General features: G+C 36.0%; 1 protein-coding gene across 2 annotated transcripts in view; it reads left to right on the forward strand.

The window, feature by feature from the left end:
• RNGTT (RNA guanylyltransferase and 5'-phosphatase) overlaps positions 1-23,510 on the forward strand; it is a 222,840-nt gene that overhangs the window by 72,437 nt on the left and 126,893 nt on the right. Inside the window, exons 10-11 of one of the 2 annotated variants that reach the window (XM_043889802.1) lie at positions 6,031-6,102; positions 12,406-12,570. In XM_043889802.1, coding sequence (XP_043745737.1) covers positions 6,031-6,102; positions 12,406-12,570 — 237 coding nt within the window. The remainder of the gene's footprint in view (positions 1-6,030; positions 6,103-12,405; positions 12,571-23,510) is intronic. The other variant, XM_043889804.1, reaches the window with a different exon arrangement.

The following is a 23,510-nucleotide window of genomic DNA, read 5'->3' on the forward strand; positions in this document are numbered from 1 at the left end:
ATTTTAAAGTTGCTGTGTTCATTTTAGGTGTCCAGCAAAGTGAATCAGTTACACACACACACACACATACAGACACCCCTACTATTTTTTAGATTCTTTTCTCATGTAGATCATTAGAGAGTATTGAGTTCCCTGTGCTATACAGTAGGTTCTTATTAGTTATCTTTTTAATAGATAGTAGTTAAACACTTTGGCTTTTACTATTTGGCTTTTGTGCCATTTTAAGAAATATTTTTACTTCAGAATTACTATAATACTCACCTATATTTCCTTCTAATACTTTTATGATTTCATCTGTATATTTAAATACTTGATCTATCCATGATATATTTTGGTAAAAGGAATAAGATAGGGATACAGTTTTATGTATTTCCCAATGTCTAAGGTATTACCCCAGCATCAGTCAGCTAATCTTATTTTTCCTTTTAAATTACATAGGTCATTTTAAAATTATGTATAGGATTTCCGTATATCTTTGTTTCTTGATTTACTTTCCTCTTCCGCTAATATTTAGGACTTCCAGTGGTAGTTTTAGGTTGACTTAAATGCTATAACTTTAGCATACAATTTAATGCCTGATAGTGTAAGAATACCCAATATTCTGGCTCTTCTGAAGTTTACCACTTAGATTTTATTCTTTTTTTAGCTTTTGGTGAACAAGGCTATTTGGAAAGGTAGGCTGAACTAGTATGTTACACTCTGTGAACAAGCCCCTTGCGTTTTTCTCTGCAGAGTGATATCTGGTAGGCTTGGTTCTGCACTCCTTATGTTTCTGTTTGCTCTGCTTGGTCCTGTGGTTTATCTGTCTGCCACACCTTCACTGTTTCTCTTTGGAGGGAAAAGGAACTCTGTATCTTTCTTATGACTTCCCACAACTTTTAAGTCTCTTTTCTACCAAGATACCACTTGTGTTCTTTAATATTTCTTCACTTTTTTCAACACTGAACCTTTTTCATGAGGTAGATCAAATTATATCTGACTAACAGTCTCTGGAATTTGTATGAGAATGCTTTCTGTCTAAAGATGAAACTTGCTTCTCTAGTTTGGGGTTGTACTAGCAGGTAGATATTGGAAGACTAGGGAGTAGCTTGTGAATGTTTGTTTAAACGCTCAGTGATAGAAATACCCTCATGAAAACCACATGCATAAAATATGTATTTATGTGTTTAACCGAGGGAGTGCCACTTTCTAAGTGACCTGAATGCTTACTGCCCCTATCTCATGTGCTTTTAAAAAAATTTACCAGTTGTATATGGGCTTGTGCTGGCCAGAAGATGGATGACTGTGGCTGGGAAATGAGGCGGTTTGAATTAGTCACTTGTGAGGTATAGTTTTAAGTGCTTAGAAGGTTCAGGGTGTGACCTAGAGAGAGTGAGAGTTTGAGGTTGTATGGAAGAGAGCAGTGGACATGAGGTGAAAATTTTCGATGGGGCCTAGTGAGTGATGATAGCAGTCCAGGTTGAGAGGATGACTGGGCCAGGTACTAAAGATGAAGATAGAAGGGAAGAAAGTCATGGTCGAGACTGAGTAGCAGAGACTGAGCAAAGAGTAACCATAGTCACAGAGTCACCTGTACCGCATCCGCTGTGAGGCTACTAGTAAATGTTCATTCCCGTGACAGTGTGTGTGTTAAAATACTTCACATGTGTACGTAAACTTTCTAACATGTTTGTGTGTGGGCGTGTGCGTGTGCACACCCCCCCCCCTTGTGGCTGACTGAGCCCGCGTGTAAGATTGGGAATATTGTTCACTGCGCATCTGCCGGGGGAGCCCTGCTCGTCCTGGTTGGTGTGACAGGCATCCCTGCAGTTGTCTGTCCATAGTCTGCATCCCCAACACCACAGCTGTGGTAATTAGTTCATGGGAACAACAGGAACATTTATTTTGATTTTTGCTGCTTTCATTTTATCTAAGTTTTTTTTTTCTTCTTAGCATTGTGATTCATAAAATTAAAGGAAGAAGAAGACTCTGCAGTCACAGTGTTTGCCAGGGTTTAGTGCAGTTTTTCATTCCCGGCACGTGCCGTGCCACAGAGCGCAGGTAGCACTTAGAGGGTCGAGGAGAAGGCCTCACCTTGGAGACACTGTGCTTCTTTGGGGAGGGATGGAGAATGATGGGTGACGAATCAAACAATAATCTGAAGATGGGTATTTAAAACAAGTTCTAGGGTGGTTTAGAGGAGAAATGAATCATATCTAATTAGTAACTAAAGATGGCTTATAAAGGATTTGGCATTAGATTATGGGAGGATTTTTATAGAAAGAGACTTTGGTTGGACATGAGCCACGGGTATTCCAGGTAGAAATAATGCTTAAAATTTAGATGTCTAACCCTCTGCAGATTTAACTTAGCAATACTATTTATTTTCATCCCAAACTTGGATAACTGAGAGCAACATAATAGACTCTTAGGAGATTTAAAAATAGCAATATGATTCATGATGTCAGTTTACTTGGATCAGAATTTTAGCTACCATATCTGTTTTTCCACTTAGTTAATTAAAACAGCCCTGTTTAGTTTCCTGTTTCTTCTACATTTTCATTTGCAAATTGTTTCTGTAAAATTCCAAATCCAAGAATAACTCAAACTACCTAATTGTCTGGCTGTCAGATATGAGTGTTGAGGCTTTTGTTTTGCTCTCTAAATTATGTTCTTTGACCTACAAAATGTGGAAAATTGGAGTTTAGAAATACGACATTAATTCACTTGAAACAAATCAGTAAAATTCAATCAATTTTATACTGAGGATAATAGGAGAATATAACAGTTAATCATTAAAGTTAATAACAAAAATCTTGGGAAAATGACATGTCTTTTCATGTTAATTTTTTACAAAAGTATATGTATGCTTGTTAAAACTGTACAAAGTCTGTATGTTATAAAATAGAACAAAACTCAGCTATCAAGATTAAGTTTTAACCTTTTGATGTATTTCCCTTTAGTCATTTTTATTATGGCTGTATTTGTAGAATGTGTATAATCAACACGTATATAGCTCACATTTAATATAGGCTGTATGTCAGAGGTTCCTTCCTTTTTCCTTTCATCTTAAGAACTGATTTTCAGATTTCTTTCTCAAATTTAACTTTATTAAGATAGCTGAAATATAACCCGCCATTGTGAAAGTGTGTAAGTTGGTGGTTTTTGTGTTGGTAAGGTTGTGTGACCACCTTGTTGTCGTTGTGTAGTCACTGAGTTGTGTCTGACTCTGTTCTTTGTGACCCCAGGCACTGTGACCCGCCAGGCTCCTCTGTCCTTGGTATTCTCCAGACAAGGACACTGGAGTGGGGTGCTGTTTCCTTCTTTAGGGAATCTTCCCAACCCAGGGATCCAGCCTGCCTCTCCTGCCTTGGCAGGAGCTGAGCCACTGGGGATGCCCTGTGCAACCACTGCTGCTAATTCCAGAACATTCTGTCACCTAGATGTACTATGGTAATTAGAAACAAGTGGGCCTTATCTAAAAGCATTTCAAAGAATGGGTTGTCTTTGAGATCAGCTTTGAAGGCCCCGAGTTTTCCACAGTTATTTCCTCTCATTAAAACTCTGAGCGGCTCTTCAAAGTACTCAACTTAATATTCCTTATATCTGGGCCACGCCAAGTCTTTAGCATCATCTTTTGACTGTGAGCCGTTGGAACCCTAAGTCCTGCCTATTACTGAACTTTAGATTGTTTACCCCTTTTTTCATTCTTAGGTTGTTTCATGCAGGAGGGTAAATCTAGACCCTGTTTCTAAAACTTGATCACAGGAGAAAATCTATTTTCCCTTCTTCACTAGATTTTATTTGTTTATTTAATTTTTTTATTTATAAGTGTGGTAGTGGTAGCTGTATGCGCACTGTGGAGCAGCAGCTCTCCGGACCTTCTTTATCCCGTAAACGTGAAACTGTCTGCCCGTTAGACAGCTTCTCGTTACCCCCGGCCTGCGGCAGGCACCATTCTACTGGCTATGAGTTTAAATCCTTTAGATACCTTATATAAGTGAAATCATGTGTCATTTGTCTGATTCTTACTGGCTTATTTCACTTAACATAATGTCCTCAAGGTTTATGCATGTTGTAGCATGTGATATATTTCCTTTTCAAGGCTGAATAATATTCTGCTCTCTGTCCATGCCACATTTATTTATTCATTCATCTGTTGATTAACATTTGGGTCCCTTCTCTTAGCTGTTGGAATAATGCTGATACATACAATGGGTGTATAAATACCTCTTCAAGATCTTGTTTTTAATTCTTTTGGATGTATACCCAGAAGTGGAATTGCTGGGTCCTGTTGTTCTAATTTTAATTTTTTGAGAGAACTGCTGTACTTCTTTCGAACTGGTTGCTCCATTTTACAATCCCACTAATAATGCAGTTCAGTTTTCTTAGCTAAGTTTTAGGCTTAAATTTTTTTACGTTTACTCACTTTTCTGTACCCTAGAGCGATAGTGACAGATGTGGGGACGGGGCGCTGTGATGAAGAAGTTATTGGGAGGAGTGCAGCCTCGGTGTTGGGTTTTTGCTACTGGGTTCTGTTCTCTTTTAAAAACTGTGGGTGAAAGTTGTCTTCAGCTGGTTGGGAACCATAGTTTATCCTAGTAACTCTCAGATTGTTTCTTCAGCATGGAGTCCTGTAGCCTTTATTTCAGGCACACTGTTCTGCTCTTTCAGTTATTCTTCACTCTGAAGAGAGGAGAAGGACAAGAATAACCCTGAGTTTGCTTCTCTATGTTTGAGTGTAATAGTGACAGTTATCAAGGGTTTGTCATTTACGAATAGGGCTTCTGGGGGTTTAGTGGGCTTGGGGCTGAATCCTGCTATGCCTTTCTGTTTTACCAGAAGTTTGGTGGTTTCCATGGCTGTCAGTTTTTAAAGTTTACTGGTTTGTTTATTCCTTTTTACTTGTTTTGTTTGCTGATAACAAACTTTCTTTTTTGTTATTTTTAACGTGTGAAGAATATACGTATTCACTCATTTCATCAGGTAATTTGTGAGGGAAGTTCTGTGATGTCTGTTCTCTGAACCTGTAAGCCCACTTGGCTTCCGTCCACCCATTCTTGAGAAGAGTGATTGAAACCTGTTGTTGGCACTACCTTGTCGGCTCATAAAATTCTCAGATACTTAAATAAAAATCTTTCAATAATTAGTTTAAAGTAAGAAAAGTGATTGATGACATTCAAGATGATAACCATAAATAAATGTCAGTAGTGCGGCAAACAAAATTTGAGAAAGAAACCAATTGGTAATAATTCCTTAAAACTGGAAGATGTATCTGTCCTAAATCAATGTATTCTTTGTAATTTTAGATGGTTGTGTGTGAATATTTCATCATGAAATTAGGTAACAAATAGCTTGCTTACTTTCCTAGGAAGAATATGAGGGAAGAAAAAGAATTTTAGGTTAAAACCTGGTATTAAGAAATAAAATTTAAAAAAAAAAAAAAAGAAATAAAATTTTAAAAAATTTACTTTTATATCTATAATTACCCTTTAGTGTCCTTTATCTCTTTTCTGTCAGTGTGTGGAATTTAACTTCTTTTCACTTAATGGAGTATGATATCATATTCTCTTGCACTGTTCCTTTGATCATAGTAGAGGGATATGGAACCAAGAAAGACTGTGTGGGTCACATGGAGATTTTGTCTATAATAAGGGTACCATTTATTACCTATAGGTTTTATGATTAAAGTACTTGGCATATGACACAATGTAAAACAATAATGATTTAACAAAGTTAAGTTTTGTAGTCTCTTTTTCCTAATAGTTGTTTAGTAATCCAGACACCATGAAGTGTAGCGTAGTAGCTCACATGTAAAGACTATAATGAAGCATCACCGTGACTTCCTGCAGCACAGAGAGTGCTCACCTGGGCTTTGTGAGCGCTGGAAGTCCATAGGAGTGATTTGCATACAAGTGTGTGCACTTTGAAATTTCACCAAGTTGTATGTTTATGCTGTATATACTAGTTTGTATGACTGTTATATTTTAATCAAACTAAAGAAATTGCTATTAAAATATGAATAAACTTACCTTTTTTTTCTCCTTCAAGGAAATGATTATTGACAGAGTTAATGGACAGGCCGTTCCTAGATACTTGATATATGACATAATTAAATTCAATGTAAGTACTTTCTATAATTTATAAAATAAAAATTATCACTGAGATAATTGGTTTTTAACAAATAAAAAAGATTATTGCCTTAGAGATAGTAGAAAAGAAAAATGATGAATCTGTCAAGTTACTTATTTGACACCTTGTTAAAATACTTTTGCATCTCCTTTTCTTTCTCTTTATTACCTAACATTTTGCACATTTCTTGTCTCTGGAGTCTTTAGGAACTTCAAGTGAGTATAATTGTGATAAAATAAGAGTATTTTGTAAAATGGAAAATTGTCAATTTTAGCTATCTTGTACTGGATTTTAAAAAGTCTCCAAATTTTATTACTGTCTATCACTTAAAAAAAAAAGAGAAACTGACTATGAGTGTTGATTTTATAACATGGAGGCAGAAAGATGCAGAAAGAAAACAAAATGCAGAACTACCTTTTGTAAATAAATAAAAAAGTAGGAATTATATTCTCTACCTATTTCCTACAATTTTAGACTTACCTATAATCTGCCTGTTAATGCTGAATTATGGTGTAATGACTAAATTATTTAGGCAGTACAAGATGACTTCTGTAAATGCAAGAAGTTCTTTCAATAGTGTATATACATGAAAAGGTATAATTGTTCCTCTAGATATGTTATTCAAATTGCATAATCACTTAGTATTCAGACCAGGCTGAAAGCAGTTAAGACTTTGGGGATTAAAAGCATTAAGTTTTAAGGCTTTGAAGATTTGTAACGAAATTTTTAAAAAGTTCTTTTTTGGGGGATATACATTTTAAATTGTGGTGTTAAGATTCTGGATTGTATTAATCCAGATTACTTTTTCTCAGAAATTTTCAATTACATATCTCATTTTTTGTTAAATTTCTATTTCAAACAGAGTTTCAAATTTAAGAAACTGAAGGTCAGAAACCAAATTTTAATTTTGTTCTCTTTGTAACTACTATATTCCTCAAGAATAATGCATCCCAGGATTGACTTATTCTCATCGCCAGTCTTGGATAATGATCAGTGGACCATAATGAGATGTAAAGAGTGGGGGTGTGGCCTTGTTTCTTTGTGACTGGGGGCACACTGTCTCCTTTGCCTCTTGATAGTGAGCTCTGCCTTAATATTGTTCAGTGCAGGTTCACTTGTTAGCCTGGGAGCTTTGTCTGAGACAACAGCCTTCTCATTCTTTAAAAAAAAACATGAAAAATTTTATAGTACACAAAAATATGGAGAATAATATGAGGAATACTCATGTACTGACCTCCCAATCTGTTGAAGTTGAACATTGTCAGTTTTACTGCATTTTCTTTCTAATAAGGAATAAATCATTACAGGTTTAGTAGAAGTTTCTTATGCAAACCTCTTTCATTCCATTCATGACCCCCCCTTATCCAGAAGCAGCTTCTACCCTGAAGTTGCTATTTATTATTCCCATGAATGTTTTTAATACCTTTACCCACTTTAATTAATTAGTATTTTATTACATTGTATGAATAAACAGGGTTCATCTTTTTCCCGCCTCTGATGGACACGTGGGTTTCCACACTTTGCTGTCATGCTGCTGTTGCGTGGAACAGTGTTACGTACCTTTTATTGTGCACGTGTGTCCACGCTTCTCTAAGACAGCTCTCATTCCTGGGATATGATCACCTGCGCTGTGCTTGGTTGCCCAGTTGTCTCTCTTTGTGACCCCCATGAACTGTAACCCACCAAGTTTCTCTTCTCTGTCCATGGAATTCTCCAGGCAAGAATACTGGAGTGAGTTGCCATGCCCTCTTCCAGGGAATCTCCCCAACCCAGGGATCGAATCCGGGTCTTCCACATGCAGGTTAAAGAACCCAGGTGGATTTTTTACCGCGTGAGTCACCGGGGAAGCCCTTAAAACAGTGCCGTCCTCATCCCTCCTGACGGAGACTCTGGTCACATTGGTGACCACAGCTCTTCTGTTGTGCTGCTCCGTTCCCCTCAGGAGGAGTTGTACCGCTTTACCACAGTTGATATTTTCAGACTAAGATTTTTGGCAACTGGATAGTTTTGTTTTCCCCTGGTTACTAATGAAGTTAACCATATTTCTTTTTTTTTTTAATTTTCAAATTTTTCTTTTTTTACTTATTTATTTATTTGTTTTGGGCTGCCCTGGGTCTTCATTGCTGGGTGCAGGCTTTCTCTAGCTGCAGTAGAGCAGGACGCTGTCTAGTTGGGGTGCTCGGACTTCTCATTGCAATGATTTCTTTTGTTGTGGAGTGCAGACTGTAGGGTGTGTGGGCTTCAGTAGTTGCGGCTCACGGTCTCTGGAGTGCTGGCTCAGTAGTTGCCCCGCAACATGGGGCATCTTCCCACACCAGGGACTGAACCCACATTCCTGAGCTTCTCTGGTGGTTGGTTCAGGTGGTACAGAATCTGTCTGCAATGCAGGAGACCCTGCTCTGATCTCTGGGTCAGGAAGATCCCTTGGAGGAGGAAATGGCAGCCCACTCCAGTGTTCTTGCCTGGAGAATTCCATGGACAGAGGAGCCTGGTTGGGCTACAGTCCGTGGGGTCGCAAAAGAGTTGGCCACAATTGAGTGACTAACACTTGCCCCTGCTTTGGCAGGCGGGTTACCAACCACTGGACTACTAAGGAAGTTTGAAGTTAAGCATATTTCATGTTTAGTTTTACTTGGCTTGAATTTTTCTTTTGTGATTTAATTGCAAGTCCAAATAATCTTCTAATAGTTATCCTTCCTGGATTCTAATCCTTTCTTAGTTATATATGTGGCAAATAGTATGTTTTCCAAATCAATATCTATTGAGGTACAGAATTTTTTTCATTTTAGTGAAATCAAAGTCACTGGATCTCAAAGTTTGTGCTTTTGTGTCTTGTTTAGGAAATTCATCCATATTTTGCTGTAAGAATGATGAATTTCATGGTTTTCATCTCTAGGTTTATAATCATTCATTCAATAAGTATTTATTGAGTGCCTGTTACTATTTTTCATTGATTTTAATGTCACATTTTTCATGTTTCTGATAATAAGATATAACTGAAAGCATCATATGTTTAATTCTTGAATTTACCACGGAGCTTTCATTGATGGTTTCATTTAGGGCTTCCTGGTGGCTCAACTGGTAAAGAATCTGCCTGCAATGCAGGAGACCTGGGTTTGATCCCTGGGTTGGGAAGATCCCCTGGAGAAGGGAATGGCTACTCACTCCAGTATTGTGGCCTGGAGAATTCCATGTATAGTCATGGGGTCACAAAGAGGCAGACACAACTGAGCGACTTTCACAGATGATTAACCACTTTGTTTATTTTGATTTATCAAATCAAGGTCACTATGAGAAAAATTTTGAGATAATGGTTTAAAACTTTTTAATACTTTAGTTTACTATTTTGTCCAGCAATAATTTCATTGATAATTTTTCATATGTCAATTATTATTCTAGATGTCAGGAATACACAGAAGACTCGGACATGATTTCTTGCCTCCAGGGAATTCATGATTTAGTGTCAGTCAGTTCAGTTGTTCAGTTGTGTCCGACTCTTTGCGACCCCATGAACTGCAGCACACCAGGCCTCCTGTCCATCACCAGCTCCTGGAGTTAACCCAAAGTCATGTCCATTGAGTCGGTGATGCCATCTGACCATCTTATCCTCTGTCGTCCCCTTCTCCTCCTGCCTTCAATCTTTCCCAACATCAGGGTCTTTTCAAATGAGTCGGCTCTTCGCATCACGTGGCCAAAATACTGGAGTTTCAGCTTCAGCATCAGTCCTTCCAATGAACACCCAGGACTGGTCTCCTTTAGGATGGACTGGTTGGATCTCCTTGCAGTCCAAGGGACTCTCAAGAGTCTTCTTCAACACCACAGTTCAAAAGCATCAATTCTTTGGTGCTCAGCCCTCTTTACAGTCCAACTCTCACATCCATACATGACCACTGGTCATGATTTAGTGTACTGACCTCCAAAAAAGGCTGCTTTCTCAACAGTTCATTGGGATTTGAAAAGAAGAAAGATTTATTCTTAATCTATTATTCAGTTTTTCTCTGTTTTATAATATACAGTTGTGTATATATGCAACTTATTAGAGATTAATGTGCATATATTATACACAATTGTTAGGATATATATTTAGATGGAATGCAAAATTAAAAGAAACTTGAAGTGCACTTATGAATGGGGATGTAAATTAAAGAAATAATTATAAAAGTATCATAAGTATAATATCAAAGATATTAGGGAGAAATAGGAAAGTATATGGGAGATACATGAGAGGTAGAGAGGTGAGAATATTCCAGGTTACCGTGGATATAGTTGAGTCATTTGAAGTGTGGAGTTGTAGACAGAGAAAGTGACATACTAATTTTGAAGGAGTGAGCCTAAGAGGTCAGGAGCATTAGATGGACATTTGCGTACTTGATGTGTGTGACATGTGGGACGTAGCAGGAAGTGAGAATGGATTGGTGGGTTGGGGGCCAGATTCCTTGAATAAGGCATTCTAGTTCAGTTCTGTATAAAATAGGATACTACTGAAGGGTTTTAGTTATGTTAATGATGTGATCATACTTTAATTGTTTTGAAAGATAGCTCCAGTGGCAGGGTGGGTAGTGTTTTGACGTAAGAGGGAACTCAAAACAGAGAAGACTTTTGAGAAGTCAATAGTTATTGAGTGCTTCTTATAGTCTATTCTCTATAATTCTTCACATATCTATCAGGAACTTCCTTTATGATAGGTAGCACAGATTTGAAGGTGAACTTACTTTCTATCTGTAATTTTTAGACTTATTTTATTTCTTTTTTTTTTTTTATTTTTTTATTTTTTTTATTTTATTTCTTAAAAAGAAGCCTTGCTTGTTTCACTGTAATTTATAGGGGTCTGAACTCATCTAATGAATGAACCTGACGTTTTAGGTTTTTCAGCCCTGTTGATGACATAGGTGACATGGAAAAGATTGCAGATGGACTACATGGTTATTTACTAACTACCATTTCCTCAATAAACATCTGTTAGGAACAGCTGTATGCCTTCATATAAAGGGAACATATTCTACCTCATATCTAGCTCTCATTCACTTTGTTTTGCTCTGTGTTTTTTGCTGAGTATCAAAATTGTCATCCTTCCAGAGTTGAGAAAAAGTCATCCTTGAGGCGTATTTAATGTTCACAGCTTAAGCAAGTGTTGCCACCTCTTTGTAAACAGTAGGTTGGGTAAATGTTAGGTTGAGTAATATAGATGAGAGAAGAGGAAGAAGGCAGAAAAGACAGGGAAAATGCTGGGAAGGATATCTAATGGAGAAGTAAAGAAGAGAGTGCTTGGTGTCCCGTTGAGGTGATGCTGCTAATCTGGACCATTACTGTCACCCAGGTGAAGGGCTGCAGCTGTATTTGTGTGTCCAATCAGGAGAGGGCAGGCCCTACCCTCAGCTCGTGCAGAAGCATGGCGTGTGCTTTTTATTTCCTCATTCAAACCATGTATACATAACCATATACATGCGCCTCTGGCTGCGTGCATGCTCAGTCACGTCCAGCTTTTTGCATCTGCATGGACTGTGGCCCATCCTCTGTCCCTGGAACTTTCCAGGCAAGAATGCTGGAGTGGGTTGCCATTTCTTCCTCCAGGGACTGTTCCTGATCCAGGGATCAAACCCACGTCTCCTGTTTCTCCTGCATTGGCAGGTGGATTCTTTACTACTGTGCCACCCGGGAAGCCCATCATATATGTGTACCATAATATATGTACTATGTGTATACATGTGGAGGAGTAGATCACTTTCTTTTTCTATTGTATTTTATAAACTTTCTTCTTTATTAGTTTTCAGAGTTGATAGTGTATTTCTTTAATAAATGTCTTCTGCTTATTGTTGGCTGTAAGGTGTTAGCATTTTAAACAACAAAACGATGTTTTTTTTCTTTTTTTTTGTGCTTATTTTGGTGTGTTGTGTACCTATACTTTCCCACCTACTTGGATTTTGGTTTTTATGCAGGTTTTACTAATTCATATAAATAATAAAAGTGATTAGTGAGTATATTAATACTTTAATTCAGATGTGAAAGCTTTGGATTGAAAATTTGTATTTGAGGAGATTTATATTGTTTTCCTATATTCTTTTACATATTTATAGTTTAAATAGTTTTGTGTATGTGTATTTGCATGTTTAGGCATGCTTCTGTCTTTAGTCTGATTATCAGGGCCGGCACATACCAAGGTGCAGGTTGTGTACTGGGCAACTCCAGAGGGTGCTGTTTATATAGACTGCTGTGTGTAGTGTGACAGCCTGGATAACTATGCGGATACAATGGTTTTTAGTGTTGAAATTTAAATCATTGTCTGGTTTAATTCAGGCACAGCCGGTTGGAGATTGTGATTTTAATATCCGTCTGCAGTGTATAGAAAGAGAAATAATAAATCCTCGACATGAAAAAATGAAGACAGGGCTCATTGACAAAACACAGGAACCATTCAGTGTCAGAAATAAGCCATTTTTTGACATCTATGCATCAAGAAAGGTAAAGTTTTCTAATTAGTACTTACAGTGTATCAAAATTTAACTTGTGAAAGGAATATGAATGACATTTTGAGGCCCTCTTGTCTTGATTTTTCCAGAAATTACTTGAATATAGCACTGTTTTAGACAGACATGTAAAATTCTCAAGTCTGCACATTCATAAGATTATTTTTTTTAATTTAAGTATAGTCGATTTACAATGTTGTGTTAGTTTTGGGTGTACAGAAAATTAATTCAGTTATATGTATATGTATATATATTCTTTTTCATTACAGGTTATTATATGATGTTGAATATAGTTCTTTGTGCTGTACAGTATGTCCTGTTGTTTATCTACTTTATCTTGGTAAGATTTTAGTGATGGGAACTTAAGTTGTTCCTTGTTTCTCATAATAGTATTTGATTCATGGTTGTTGGTTTATTTTTTTTAAAAAAGCTGTGAAGAGTATAGAATTGTATAAAGTGAAAATCACCTGTTAGGCCTTCTGAAGGTCAACAGTGTTCAGTGTGTAGTCTTATTTAAAAAACCAGTTTATGTATCTGAATGTATATACATACACATGGAGAGCTTTCTTTTGCTATTGCTGTTTTGTTGTTTTGACACTGAAAATGCATCATACTAAATACTCTGGAACTTATTTCACTTAGCAGTACTTGGAAATACTCACTTGGAAATATTTCCATGTCATGCAAAGAGATTTGTAACTGCTGCATAGTATTTGACAGTAAAGATGCACCATGGAATTATTATGTTTCAGAAGAGGGGTGGTTAGGATAGAAGAATACAGGAAATAAAGCAACATGAGTAATTACATGTTTTAAATTTTTTTCTGGTATAATCTCACATTTGAATAATATAAGTTTGTGTTGTATTTGAACTGCTTCTGCTCAAGTCTGCTCAATTTGGTATTAGCCTTTGGATATAATATTAGCGATAATCTTAGCACCGTTGAATGCCTGTCTTTTTTTCTCAGCAGATACAGACTTACCATTCCACTTTCACATTGTGTATAGTGCCTGCTGGGCATGGTCCCGTTGGTTGACTCTGGTGCCACAGCCTTCCTGCAGTTCACTGCTTGCCTTTTCTGTCTGTTTTGGCTGCAGGAATGGGACGCCTGTAAGAGCTATACACTTCTGTGCCCTGCCCAGTTGGTAGGGAAAGGATAATGTCAGCATTTAGTGCAGGTCACACCCTTCATGGAAATCTGCTAACTGGAGCTATGTACCATTATAGAAATATTTTCTAAATTATTAATACAGCATGAAAGTTGAGCAGAAGCCAGATTCTTTCAGTTTGCATTCATTTAAAAAAAAAACCATTTTGACAGCTTGTGCTGTCATAATTCAAAGTTTAGCGTTTAAGAAAATGTGTCTTGGTGTAGTTTTATTAGTCAGAATCAGTGCTGCTTAGAAATGCTTAGAAAGTTGCTCTTCGGGGATCTTAAGCAGTTATGTTGAACAACCTCTCACATACTTTTTCACTAGAAAAACATGATGGACTTATTTTCCTTTGTACTTATGAAATCCTGCTTTGAAATTACCATAGGAAATTTTTTTAAAGCAGTTCTAATATTTGGCATTTTAAATATAAGTCCCCTTTCCTTCCTTTTTTAGTTATCACTGTTATTTTTTGTTCTCAGTTTCTCTTACCAAAGTGTTGAGTTGTGGAATACAGAGGGAAGGCACGTTTTGTGGCAGAGTAGGTCTAAAGCAGGCTGTGGTAACACCAGTTATAGAATAGTAGCTACGGTGGACAGGTTAATGCTCTGGAGAGTCTTACTATTTTTATCTTTGTTAATGGGAATTGTAAAGTAGTGATATTATGAGTGATGCGGCATTCAGTTTATCTTGAGTCTCCTTTGTGCCAGTTTTGGTATATAGAGATCTCCTTCAATCTTAGATGCACAGATTTCCATCTTATCATTGTACCATACTTTACTTAACTAACCCATAGTCATAGACATTAGGGTTATTTTTAGCCTGTTGATAGGTTTTTGTTTGTTTTGAATATGGATATCCAGTTGCTCCTGCAGCAGGGAAATATGTATCATTTTTATGAGGAAGGCTAGGTTTTAGATAGTTTTAAACAAAATTTATAATTCTGAAAAATGCATACTTTTGGGGTGAAAATAGTAGAATTTAATTTCTGTCTATTTATAAAATCTTGATCATAACTGTGATTTTAGAATTTTATTAACACAAACTCTATAAAGAGCCTCTTCATTTTGTCTAATTTGATCCGTCAAACTAGTGAAGGAATAATGAGTTGTTCAATTTTTAACTTAATATACATGCATAGATGTTAGAATGCAGCATACTAAATAGTATTAATAAGTAGCAGTTTCTTAAATTACAATTTTATTTGCATTTCCAGTTTGAAGGCCAGTTAAAAAAGAATTATATGAATAGATTAAATATGGTTAACAAAATTTTTAAAGTCAGACAATAGATAGTTTCTATTTATCATCTTAGAAGAGTAACCATTGCTATCAGCGTTTCTTGTATCCATCAGAATTTCTTTATATAAGCAAGTACATTTATTTATATTTTTACCACCCTTACCCAGGAGGTGATTCTTAACTTCCTTTCCTATACTTTGCCTTTTTTTAACTTAATTTATCTTGAGTCTCCTTTGTGCCAGTTTTGGAACATAGGGATCTCCTTCAGTCTTTTTTTTTAATAGATGCACAGATTTCCATCTTATAATTGTACCATACTTTACTTAACTAATCCATAGTCATAGATGTTAGGGTTATTTTTAGCCTGTTGATAGGTTTTGTTTGTTTTGCATTTGGATATCCAGTTGTTCCTGCACCAAGTATTGATGAGATGATCTTTTTTTTTTTTCATTGAATTCCTTTTGCATCTTTATAAAAAATAAGTTGTCATGTATGTCTGGACCTATTGCTAAATGCTTTGTTCTGTGCCCTTGATCTGTTTTATCTGTCTTTGTGGTGGTAGTGTCTTGACTACTTTTGTTTATAGTAAATCTTGAAATCAGACAGACTTAATCTTCTAACTTGATACTTCTTTTTTGAAGTTGTTTTGGCTGTTGTAGGCCCTTGTGTTTTCATTGACTTCTCTTTCTCCATTTTGTTCTTGTTTATTATTTTACTTTTAATCGAGACTAGTGTTCAGTGTTGTCAAATGACTTTTTATCTGCTGTAAATCTATAGATAGAATATAGTTTTCTTTCCAGCTTACTTTTATTTATTTTATGAATTAAACGGAAATATATCTTAACACTGAAGCTTTCTTTTGTTCCTGGGATAAGCCCTACTTAGTCTTAATATATTATTATTAATTTATCTTTTGAAAAGGCTTTATTTTTTAGAGCCGTTTTAGGTTCATGACAAAATTGAAAGGAGGTGCAGAGAGTTTTCATCTACCTCCTGCCATCACACTTGCATAGCTATCTTCTTTAGTAAACTCCCCATTTTGTTCTTTCATATGACTAAGCCTGAACTTGGATTATCTCCCACTTGCTAAGTTCTGTTTCTGTTAAGTTATTTCTACTAAGTTGTCTTCATTTCCTGCTTGTTTGCCTCTCTCCACTCCATACCTTTCTCTTATGAGTAGTTATGTTCCCTCGAGAGCTGTATGTAGTTAGCATTTAACTAGACCATGCACAGCATTGATCTTGAATCATTTTAGGAAATTATGGTTGATTAAAAAAAAATAAGCAATACCTCAAGAAACAAGAGAAAAATCAAATAAATAACCTAACTTTACACCTAAAGCAACTAGAAAAGGAAAAAATGAAGAACCCCAGGGTTAGTAGAAGGAAAGAAATCATAAAAATTAGGGCAGAAATAAGTGAAAAAGCAACAAATGAGACTATAGAAAAAATGAACAAAACTGAAAGCTGATATAATAAATAAAGATAAATAAATATCTTGAGAAGATAAATAAAATAGACAAACCATTAGCCAGACTTGTCAACAAAAAAAGGGAGAAGAATCAAATCAACAGAATTAGAAATGAAAATGGAGAAATCACAACAGACAGCACAGAAATACAAAGGATCATAAGAGACTACTATCAGCCAATAAAATGGACAACTTGGAAGAAATGGACGAATTCTTACAAAAGTGTAACCTTACAAAACTGAACCAGGAAGAATTTGAAAATCTTAACAGACCCATCACAAGTATGAAAATTGAAACTGTAATCAAAAATCTTCCAACAAGGAAAAGCCCAGGACCAGATGGCTTCACAGCTGAATTCTACCAAAAATTTAGAGAAGAGCTAACACCTATCCTACTCAGACTCTTCCAGAAGATTGCAGAGGAAGGTAAACTTCCAAACTCATTCTATGAGGCCACCATCACCCTAATCCCAAAACCAGACAAAGATGCCACAAAAAAAGAAAACTACAGGCCAGTATCACTGATGAAAATAGATGCCAAAATCTTTAACAAAATTCTAGCAAACAGAATCCAACAACATTTTTAAAAGATCATACATTGTGACCAAGTGGGCTTTATCCCAGGGATGCAAGGATTCTTCAGTATCTGCAAATCAATCAATGTAATACACCACATTAACAAATTGAAAGATAAAAACCATATGATTATCTCAATAGATGCAGAGAAAGCCTTTGACAAAGTTCAACATCCATTTATGATAAAAACCCTCCAGAAAGCAGGCATAGAAGGAGAATATCTCAAATATCTTTCAACATAATAAAAGTCATATATGATAAACCCACAGCAAACATTATCCTCAGTGGTGAAAAATTGAAAGCATTTCCCCTAAAATCAGGAACAAGACAAGGGTGCCCACTCTCACCCCTACTATTCAACATAGTTTTGGAAGTTTTAGCCACAGCAATAAGAAAAGAAAAAGAAATAAAAGGAATCTGAATTGGAAAAGAAGTAAAACTCTCACTGTTTGCAGATGACATGATCCTCTACATAGAAAACCCTAAAGACACCACCAGAACACTGCTAGAGCTAATCAATGAATATAGTAAAGTTGCAGGATATAAAATTAACACACAGAAATCCCTTGCATTTCTATATACTAACAGTGAGAAGACAGAGAAATTAAGGGAACAATTCCATTCACCATTGCAACGAAAAGAATAAAATACTTAGGAATAAATCTACCTAGAGAAACAAAAGACCTATACATAGAAAACTATAAAACACTGATTAAAGAACTCAAAAATGACCCAATGAGATGGAGAAATATACCATGTTCATGGATTGGAAGAATCATATAGTGAAAATGAGTATACTACTCAAAGCAATCTATAGATTCAATGCAATCCCTATCAATCTACCAATGGTATTTTTCAGAAAACTGGAACACATAATTTCATAATTTGTGTGGAAATACAAAAAAACCTCAAATAGCCAAAGCAATCTTAAGAAAGAAGAATGGAACTGGAGGAATCAACCTGCATGACTTCAAACTATACTACAAAGCTACAGTCATTAAGAAAGTATGGTACTGGCACAAAGACAGAAATATAGATCAATGGAACAAAACAGAAAGGCCAGATATAAATCCATGCACTAATGGACATCTTATCTTTGACAAAGGAAGCAAGATATACAATAGAGAAAAGCCAATCTCTTTAACAAGTGGTGCTGGGAAAACTGGTCAACCACTTGTAAAAGAATGAAACTAGAACACTATTTCTAACACCATACACAAAAATAAATTCAAAATGGATCAAAGATCTAAACGTAAGACCAGAAACTATAAAACTCTTAGAGAAAAACACAGGCAAAATACTCTCTGACATAAATCACAGCAGGATCTTCTATGACCCACCTCCCAGAGTAATGGAAATAAAAGCAAAAATAAACAAATGGGACCTAATGCAACTTAAAAGCTTTTGCACAATAAAGGAAACTATAAGCAAGGTGAAAAGACAGTCTTCAGAATGGGAGAAAATAACAGCAAACGAAGCAACTGACAAAGAATTAATCTCAAAAATATACAAGCAACTCCTGCAGCTCAACTCCATAAAAATAAACGACCGAATCAAAAAGTGGGCCAAAGAACTAAACAGACATTTATCCAAAGAAGATATACAGATGGCTAACAAACACATGAAAAGATGCTCAACATCACTCATTATCAGAGAAATGCAAATCAAAACCACGATGAGGTACCATCTCACGCTGGTCAGAATGGCTGCTATCAGAAAGTCTACAAACAATAAGTGCTGGAGAGGGTGTGGAGAAAAGGGAACCGTCTTACAGTGTTGGTGGGAATGCAAACTAGTACAGCCGCTATGGAAAACAGTGTGGAGATTTCTTAAAAAACTGCAAATAAAAACAACAACAACAACAAAAACTGCAAATAGAAATGCCGTATGACCCAGCAATCCCACTGCTGGGCATACACACCGAGGAAACCAGAATTGAAAGAGATACGTGCACCCCAATGTTCATCACAGCACTGTTTATAATAGCCAGGACATGGAAGCAACCTATATGGCCATCAGCAGATGAATGGATAAGAAAGCTGTGGTACATACACACAATGGAATATTACTCAGCTATTAAAAAGAATGCATTTGAATCAGTTCTAATGAGGTGGATGAAACTGGAGCCTATTATACAGAGTGAAGTAAGTCAGAAAGAAAAACACGAATACAGTATATTAACGCATATATATGGAATTTAGAAAGATGGTAACAATGACATGCAAGACAGCAAAAGAGACAGAGATGTAAAGAACAGACTTTTGGACTCTGTGGGAGAAGGCGAGGGTGGGATGATTTGAGAGAATAGCATTGAAACATGGGTTTATTACCATATGTGAAATAGATCACCAGTCTAGGTTTGATGCATGAGACAGGGCTCAGGTTTGATGCATGCTCAGGGCTGGTGGACTGGGATGACCCTGAGGGATGGGTTGGGGAGGGAGGTGGGAGGGGGGTTCAGGATGGGGGACACATGTACACCCATGGCTGATTCATGTCAATGTATGTAAAAAACCTATACAATATTGTAAAGTAATTAGCCTCCAATTAAAATAAATAATTTTTAAAAAAAGTTAAGCAAGACTCCATTCCTTTTATCTCACTCAAGTTAAAACAGGAGAAAAGGAAAAAAAAAAAAAAAAAAACGAGGAAAAACAAAGAGCTGATAATCTCTTAAAAGTTTCTAGCAACAATTTTTTTGCTTTTCTCTGCTTGGAGTCATTTTACTTTATCATGTCCAGTTTGACTGCTTTATTAAAATTCTGTGGAAAATATTTTAGAATGATTTATTACTGTTTTGAAAGTTAAATATTTGCTGTGTAGGATGAAAGTAACAAATATGAAGATTTCTAATAACTTTTGAGAGGATTAAACAGAGAATTACAAAAACTTTTTTTAACTGCACCTGATTTTTCAAGAGCTTGTACTCATCTAGTTTAATAAAGATTTTATAAATATTAATCTGTTATTTTCTTGCATACTCTGCTAGCTAGGAAGTTTATATATATATATGTATACATATATATATATATATATATGTATGTATGTATTTCATCTGCCATTCAGATTAATTTTCTAAGTATTGCCTTGCTTTTCTTTCTTTTCTTATTTTATCCTTAAATATAAATTTATAGTTCTTAAGTGTTTGTCTAACACTAGTAGTTCATAAAGAAAATCTAGCCTTAAGATGTGTTATTTGTATATACAAATGTTATATGACTTTATCATTGTTGTATTGTTTGTATCATAGTAAAAGAAAAAGTACCTTTGAGAGTTTGTTATTGCAACTGTGGTTGAAGAGAAGGAAAAAGCCTTTGCTTAAATGTGAAGAACTGTTCTTCACACATAGAGGTTTTCAGTGATTATGCCTCATTTTTTACATTATTACAGACATAATGGTAAAACTGTTTTGGTTTAAAGGCAGATGCAAGATGAAATGAGGCTAACTTTATGTATTCTCATATTTCTGGTGTTCAGTTTTGTACTATCTAGTCTATTAATATGTCATTCATCACCAAAATTGAATATGGCCTAATGGAATCTTTCAGTCTCATTCATTTACCATTTCAGAGGAGAATTTAAGAAAATCACAGTAATGTGTAATAAAGAGAGCTCTTAATTGCTTTTTATAGTGAACCTCAAGACTTATTGTTCCAGGAAACTTCTTTTGGGGTAGTAAATCTTATTCACTGAAACATGAAGAGATCATTATATCTGGTACCAAATATATTTTAAACACTTCTATGGACTCAGAGTTGTAATATGGGGAAATTTCCATCTGTTTGCCCAGAATAGCTGCTTAAATTCTTTTTTTTACCATTAACATTCACGAGATAGGTATTAGTACAATAGATTCAGAAGGAAAAAATAATTATTGTCCTCTAAAGTGATTAGGGGGCTTACCTGGTGGCTCAGAGGATAAAGCGTGTGCCTGCAATGCGGGAGACCTGGGTTTGATCTCTGGGTTGGGAAGATCCCCTGGAGAAGGAAATGGCAGCCCACGCCAGTATTCTTGCCTGGAGAATCCCATGGACAGAGGAGCCTGATGGGCTGCTGTCCATGGGATCGCAAAGAGTTGGACACGACTGAGCGAGTACACACACACACACACACACACACACTGATTAGGCACACTGATCACACACACACACACACACACACACACACACACACTGATTAGGAGGCAGTTTCTTTTCTAAAAAAGTCTGATAGATTAGTTCCTCTAACCAGTTGTGGTTGTGAATTTACTGTAGGTTAACAAAGGCACTGGATTGACTTTTCACACATCTTCAAATTCAACTGAAACCATCACCACCACCCCCCCCACCACCCCTGCCGCTTTTTTTAAGTGTGTAACTCTCATTGCTATGAGCCGGAACTTTGGTGTCAATGTCCGACCTTGTAGTTTTATTAGAATTTTAAGATGAAAGATTAAGGTTAAATAATAGCTTTTGTCTTTTCCAGTTACGTAGAAAATTAAGTGAACCTTAATTAATTGTTGAAATGATGAACGGTACTTAGGTCCAGCATGTGAATTTAAAAGTAATGTCTATGGTACATTTTTTTTTGTTTGTTTTTCCTAAAGAAAAAAAGCTCACAACTCTCGTCACATTGCTCAAAGCGTAAATAATTAACAATTCCAGACTTTCTTAAAACCTATATATTATGTGTTTCAATTCTCCTCTAAGAACTGAAAAGTGTCAGAATAGACTTTGGGACATGGTTGTGAAAATGTGACCTTTTGCAGTGGATTAGGAAAACTAGGGGCATTCATTATATATATATTTGCTTAGATTATATCCCTTGGTTATTGAATGCACATCTAGCCATTTTTATACCCCAAATAGGGTCAGTCTTACCAAAAGTAGAATATCATTGTGTCATTGTTGAAGAATTGCAATAAAATTTTAAAATAGTTTATAAAATATCTAGGAAAATGGAACTGGGGCTTCTTATTTTATGTGCTTTACTATTTATGACAATAGTATATTTGAATATATATTGTATAATGTTTAGTCATAGAATATTTGGTCTGTGATGATGACTTCACGGGGAGCAAGTGAAGCACTGAAGAACTTGATTTGATTGTAGAGTCACAGATGAACTAATCCTAATATGTGTTTTCTGGGAAGCAACAGTGTATTCTTATGATAGAAGACAAGTATAGAATGTTGTTGACCCTTGAATTACATTGGGGTTAGGGGCTCCAGCCCTCCATGGAGTTGGAAATTCCAATAAAACTTTGCAGTTGGCCCCCTTTATCTGTGATTCTACATCCTTGGATTCGACCAACTGTAGATCATATAGTACTGTAGTACATATTTAGTTTACAAAAAACCCATATATAAGTGGACCTGTAGGATGGTGGCATACATGAAGATGACCATGATCCAAGTGCTGAAGTCCTTGTTGTGAGTTTGATAGATAGCATTGAACAATTAAGGTTAATGTTAGAGTAGCTGATGGATATGATGACCAAGGATTAGAGCTCTTTATTCAAAGTGAAAAAGTAAAGTCTTGGAAATAGCTTTAAATTTCTATGAGATTCTACCATCAGGATGAGGGTTATGTGGAACATGTGTTACTCAATGCATGAGTTCTTCAAGCACCTCTCTTAGAACTTGCTTTTTTCATTCTTTCTTCTTGGGGCTGTTTAATCCCTGAGCCCCACCTTGCCTTCCATGTTATTGTATCTGTTAGTATCATAGACTCTTCCTACTTCAAACCTTCCTCTTGACAACTTTCTCTTTTCTATAGTTCATTTGAAATGCTAAGAAGTCATTTTAGAAATAAAAGAAAGGATGGTTTATAAAGGTTTAAACCCCCTTTATCTTCTGAAAGTTTATAAAAATATACTTTTGGGGAATACTTAAGGAAAAGCAGTACTCTTATTAAATATTTGCTCTAGTTTATAGGTATTATAGTAACAGCTATATATTTCTAAATTAAAATCTTAAAGTAATTTGCCATGTTTGCTGAATTATAAACCAGAAGAAAATAAGTTGAAGATATTAAAGGAATAGTGCTGTTATCGTTTTAATTTTGATTTTATTATGGTTTCATGTTTGGCTGTGCTGGGTCTTTGTTGTGGCACAGGGGCTCTTCGTTGCTGCGTGTGGGCTTGCTTTAGTTGTGGCTCGTGGGCTTAGCTGCCGCGCAGCACATGAGATCCTAGTTCCCAGACCGGGGCTTGAACCTGTGACCCGTGCATTGTGAGGCAGATTCTTAACCACTGGACCAATCGGGAAGTCCTATATCGTCCTTTTTGAACTCTTCACCGTGGATATAATTTTACCCATCGACGACAAATTTGAGGGAAGTCTGCTTTTCTTTTGTTCATGGTGAACCTGAAAAGGAAAAGAAAATATCTGGTCATGTAAATGGTTTTAGAGACTTAAATAGGATTCTCTTTAAAAAAGAATGATTAAACTTTGCAAAATTATATTTATTACTAGTTTTAGGAGTTACAACTTAATTTTATTAAAATTATTCTCAGT

This window comes from Cervus elaphus, chromosome 28, assembly GCF_910594005.1.
Source record: "Cervus elaphus chromosome 28, mCerEla1.1, whole genome shotgun sequence".
Lineage (NCBI taxonomy): Eukaryota > Metazoa > Chordata > Mammalia > Artiodactyla > Cervidae > Cervus > Cervus elaphus.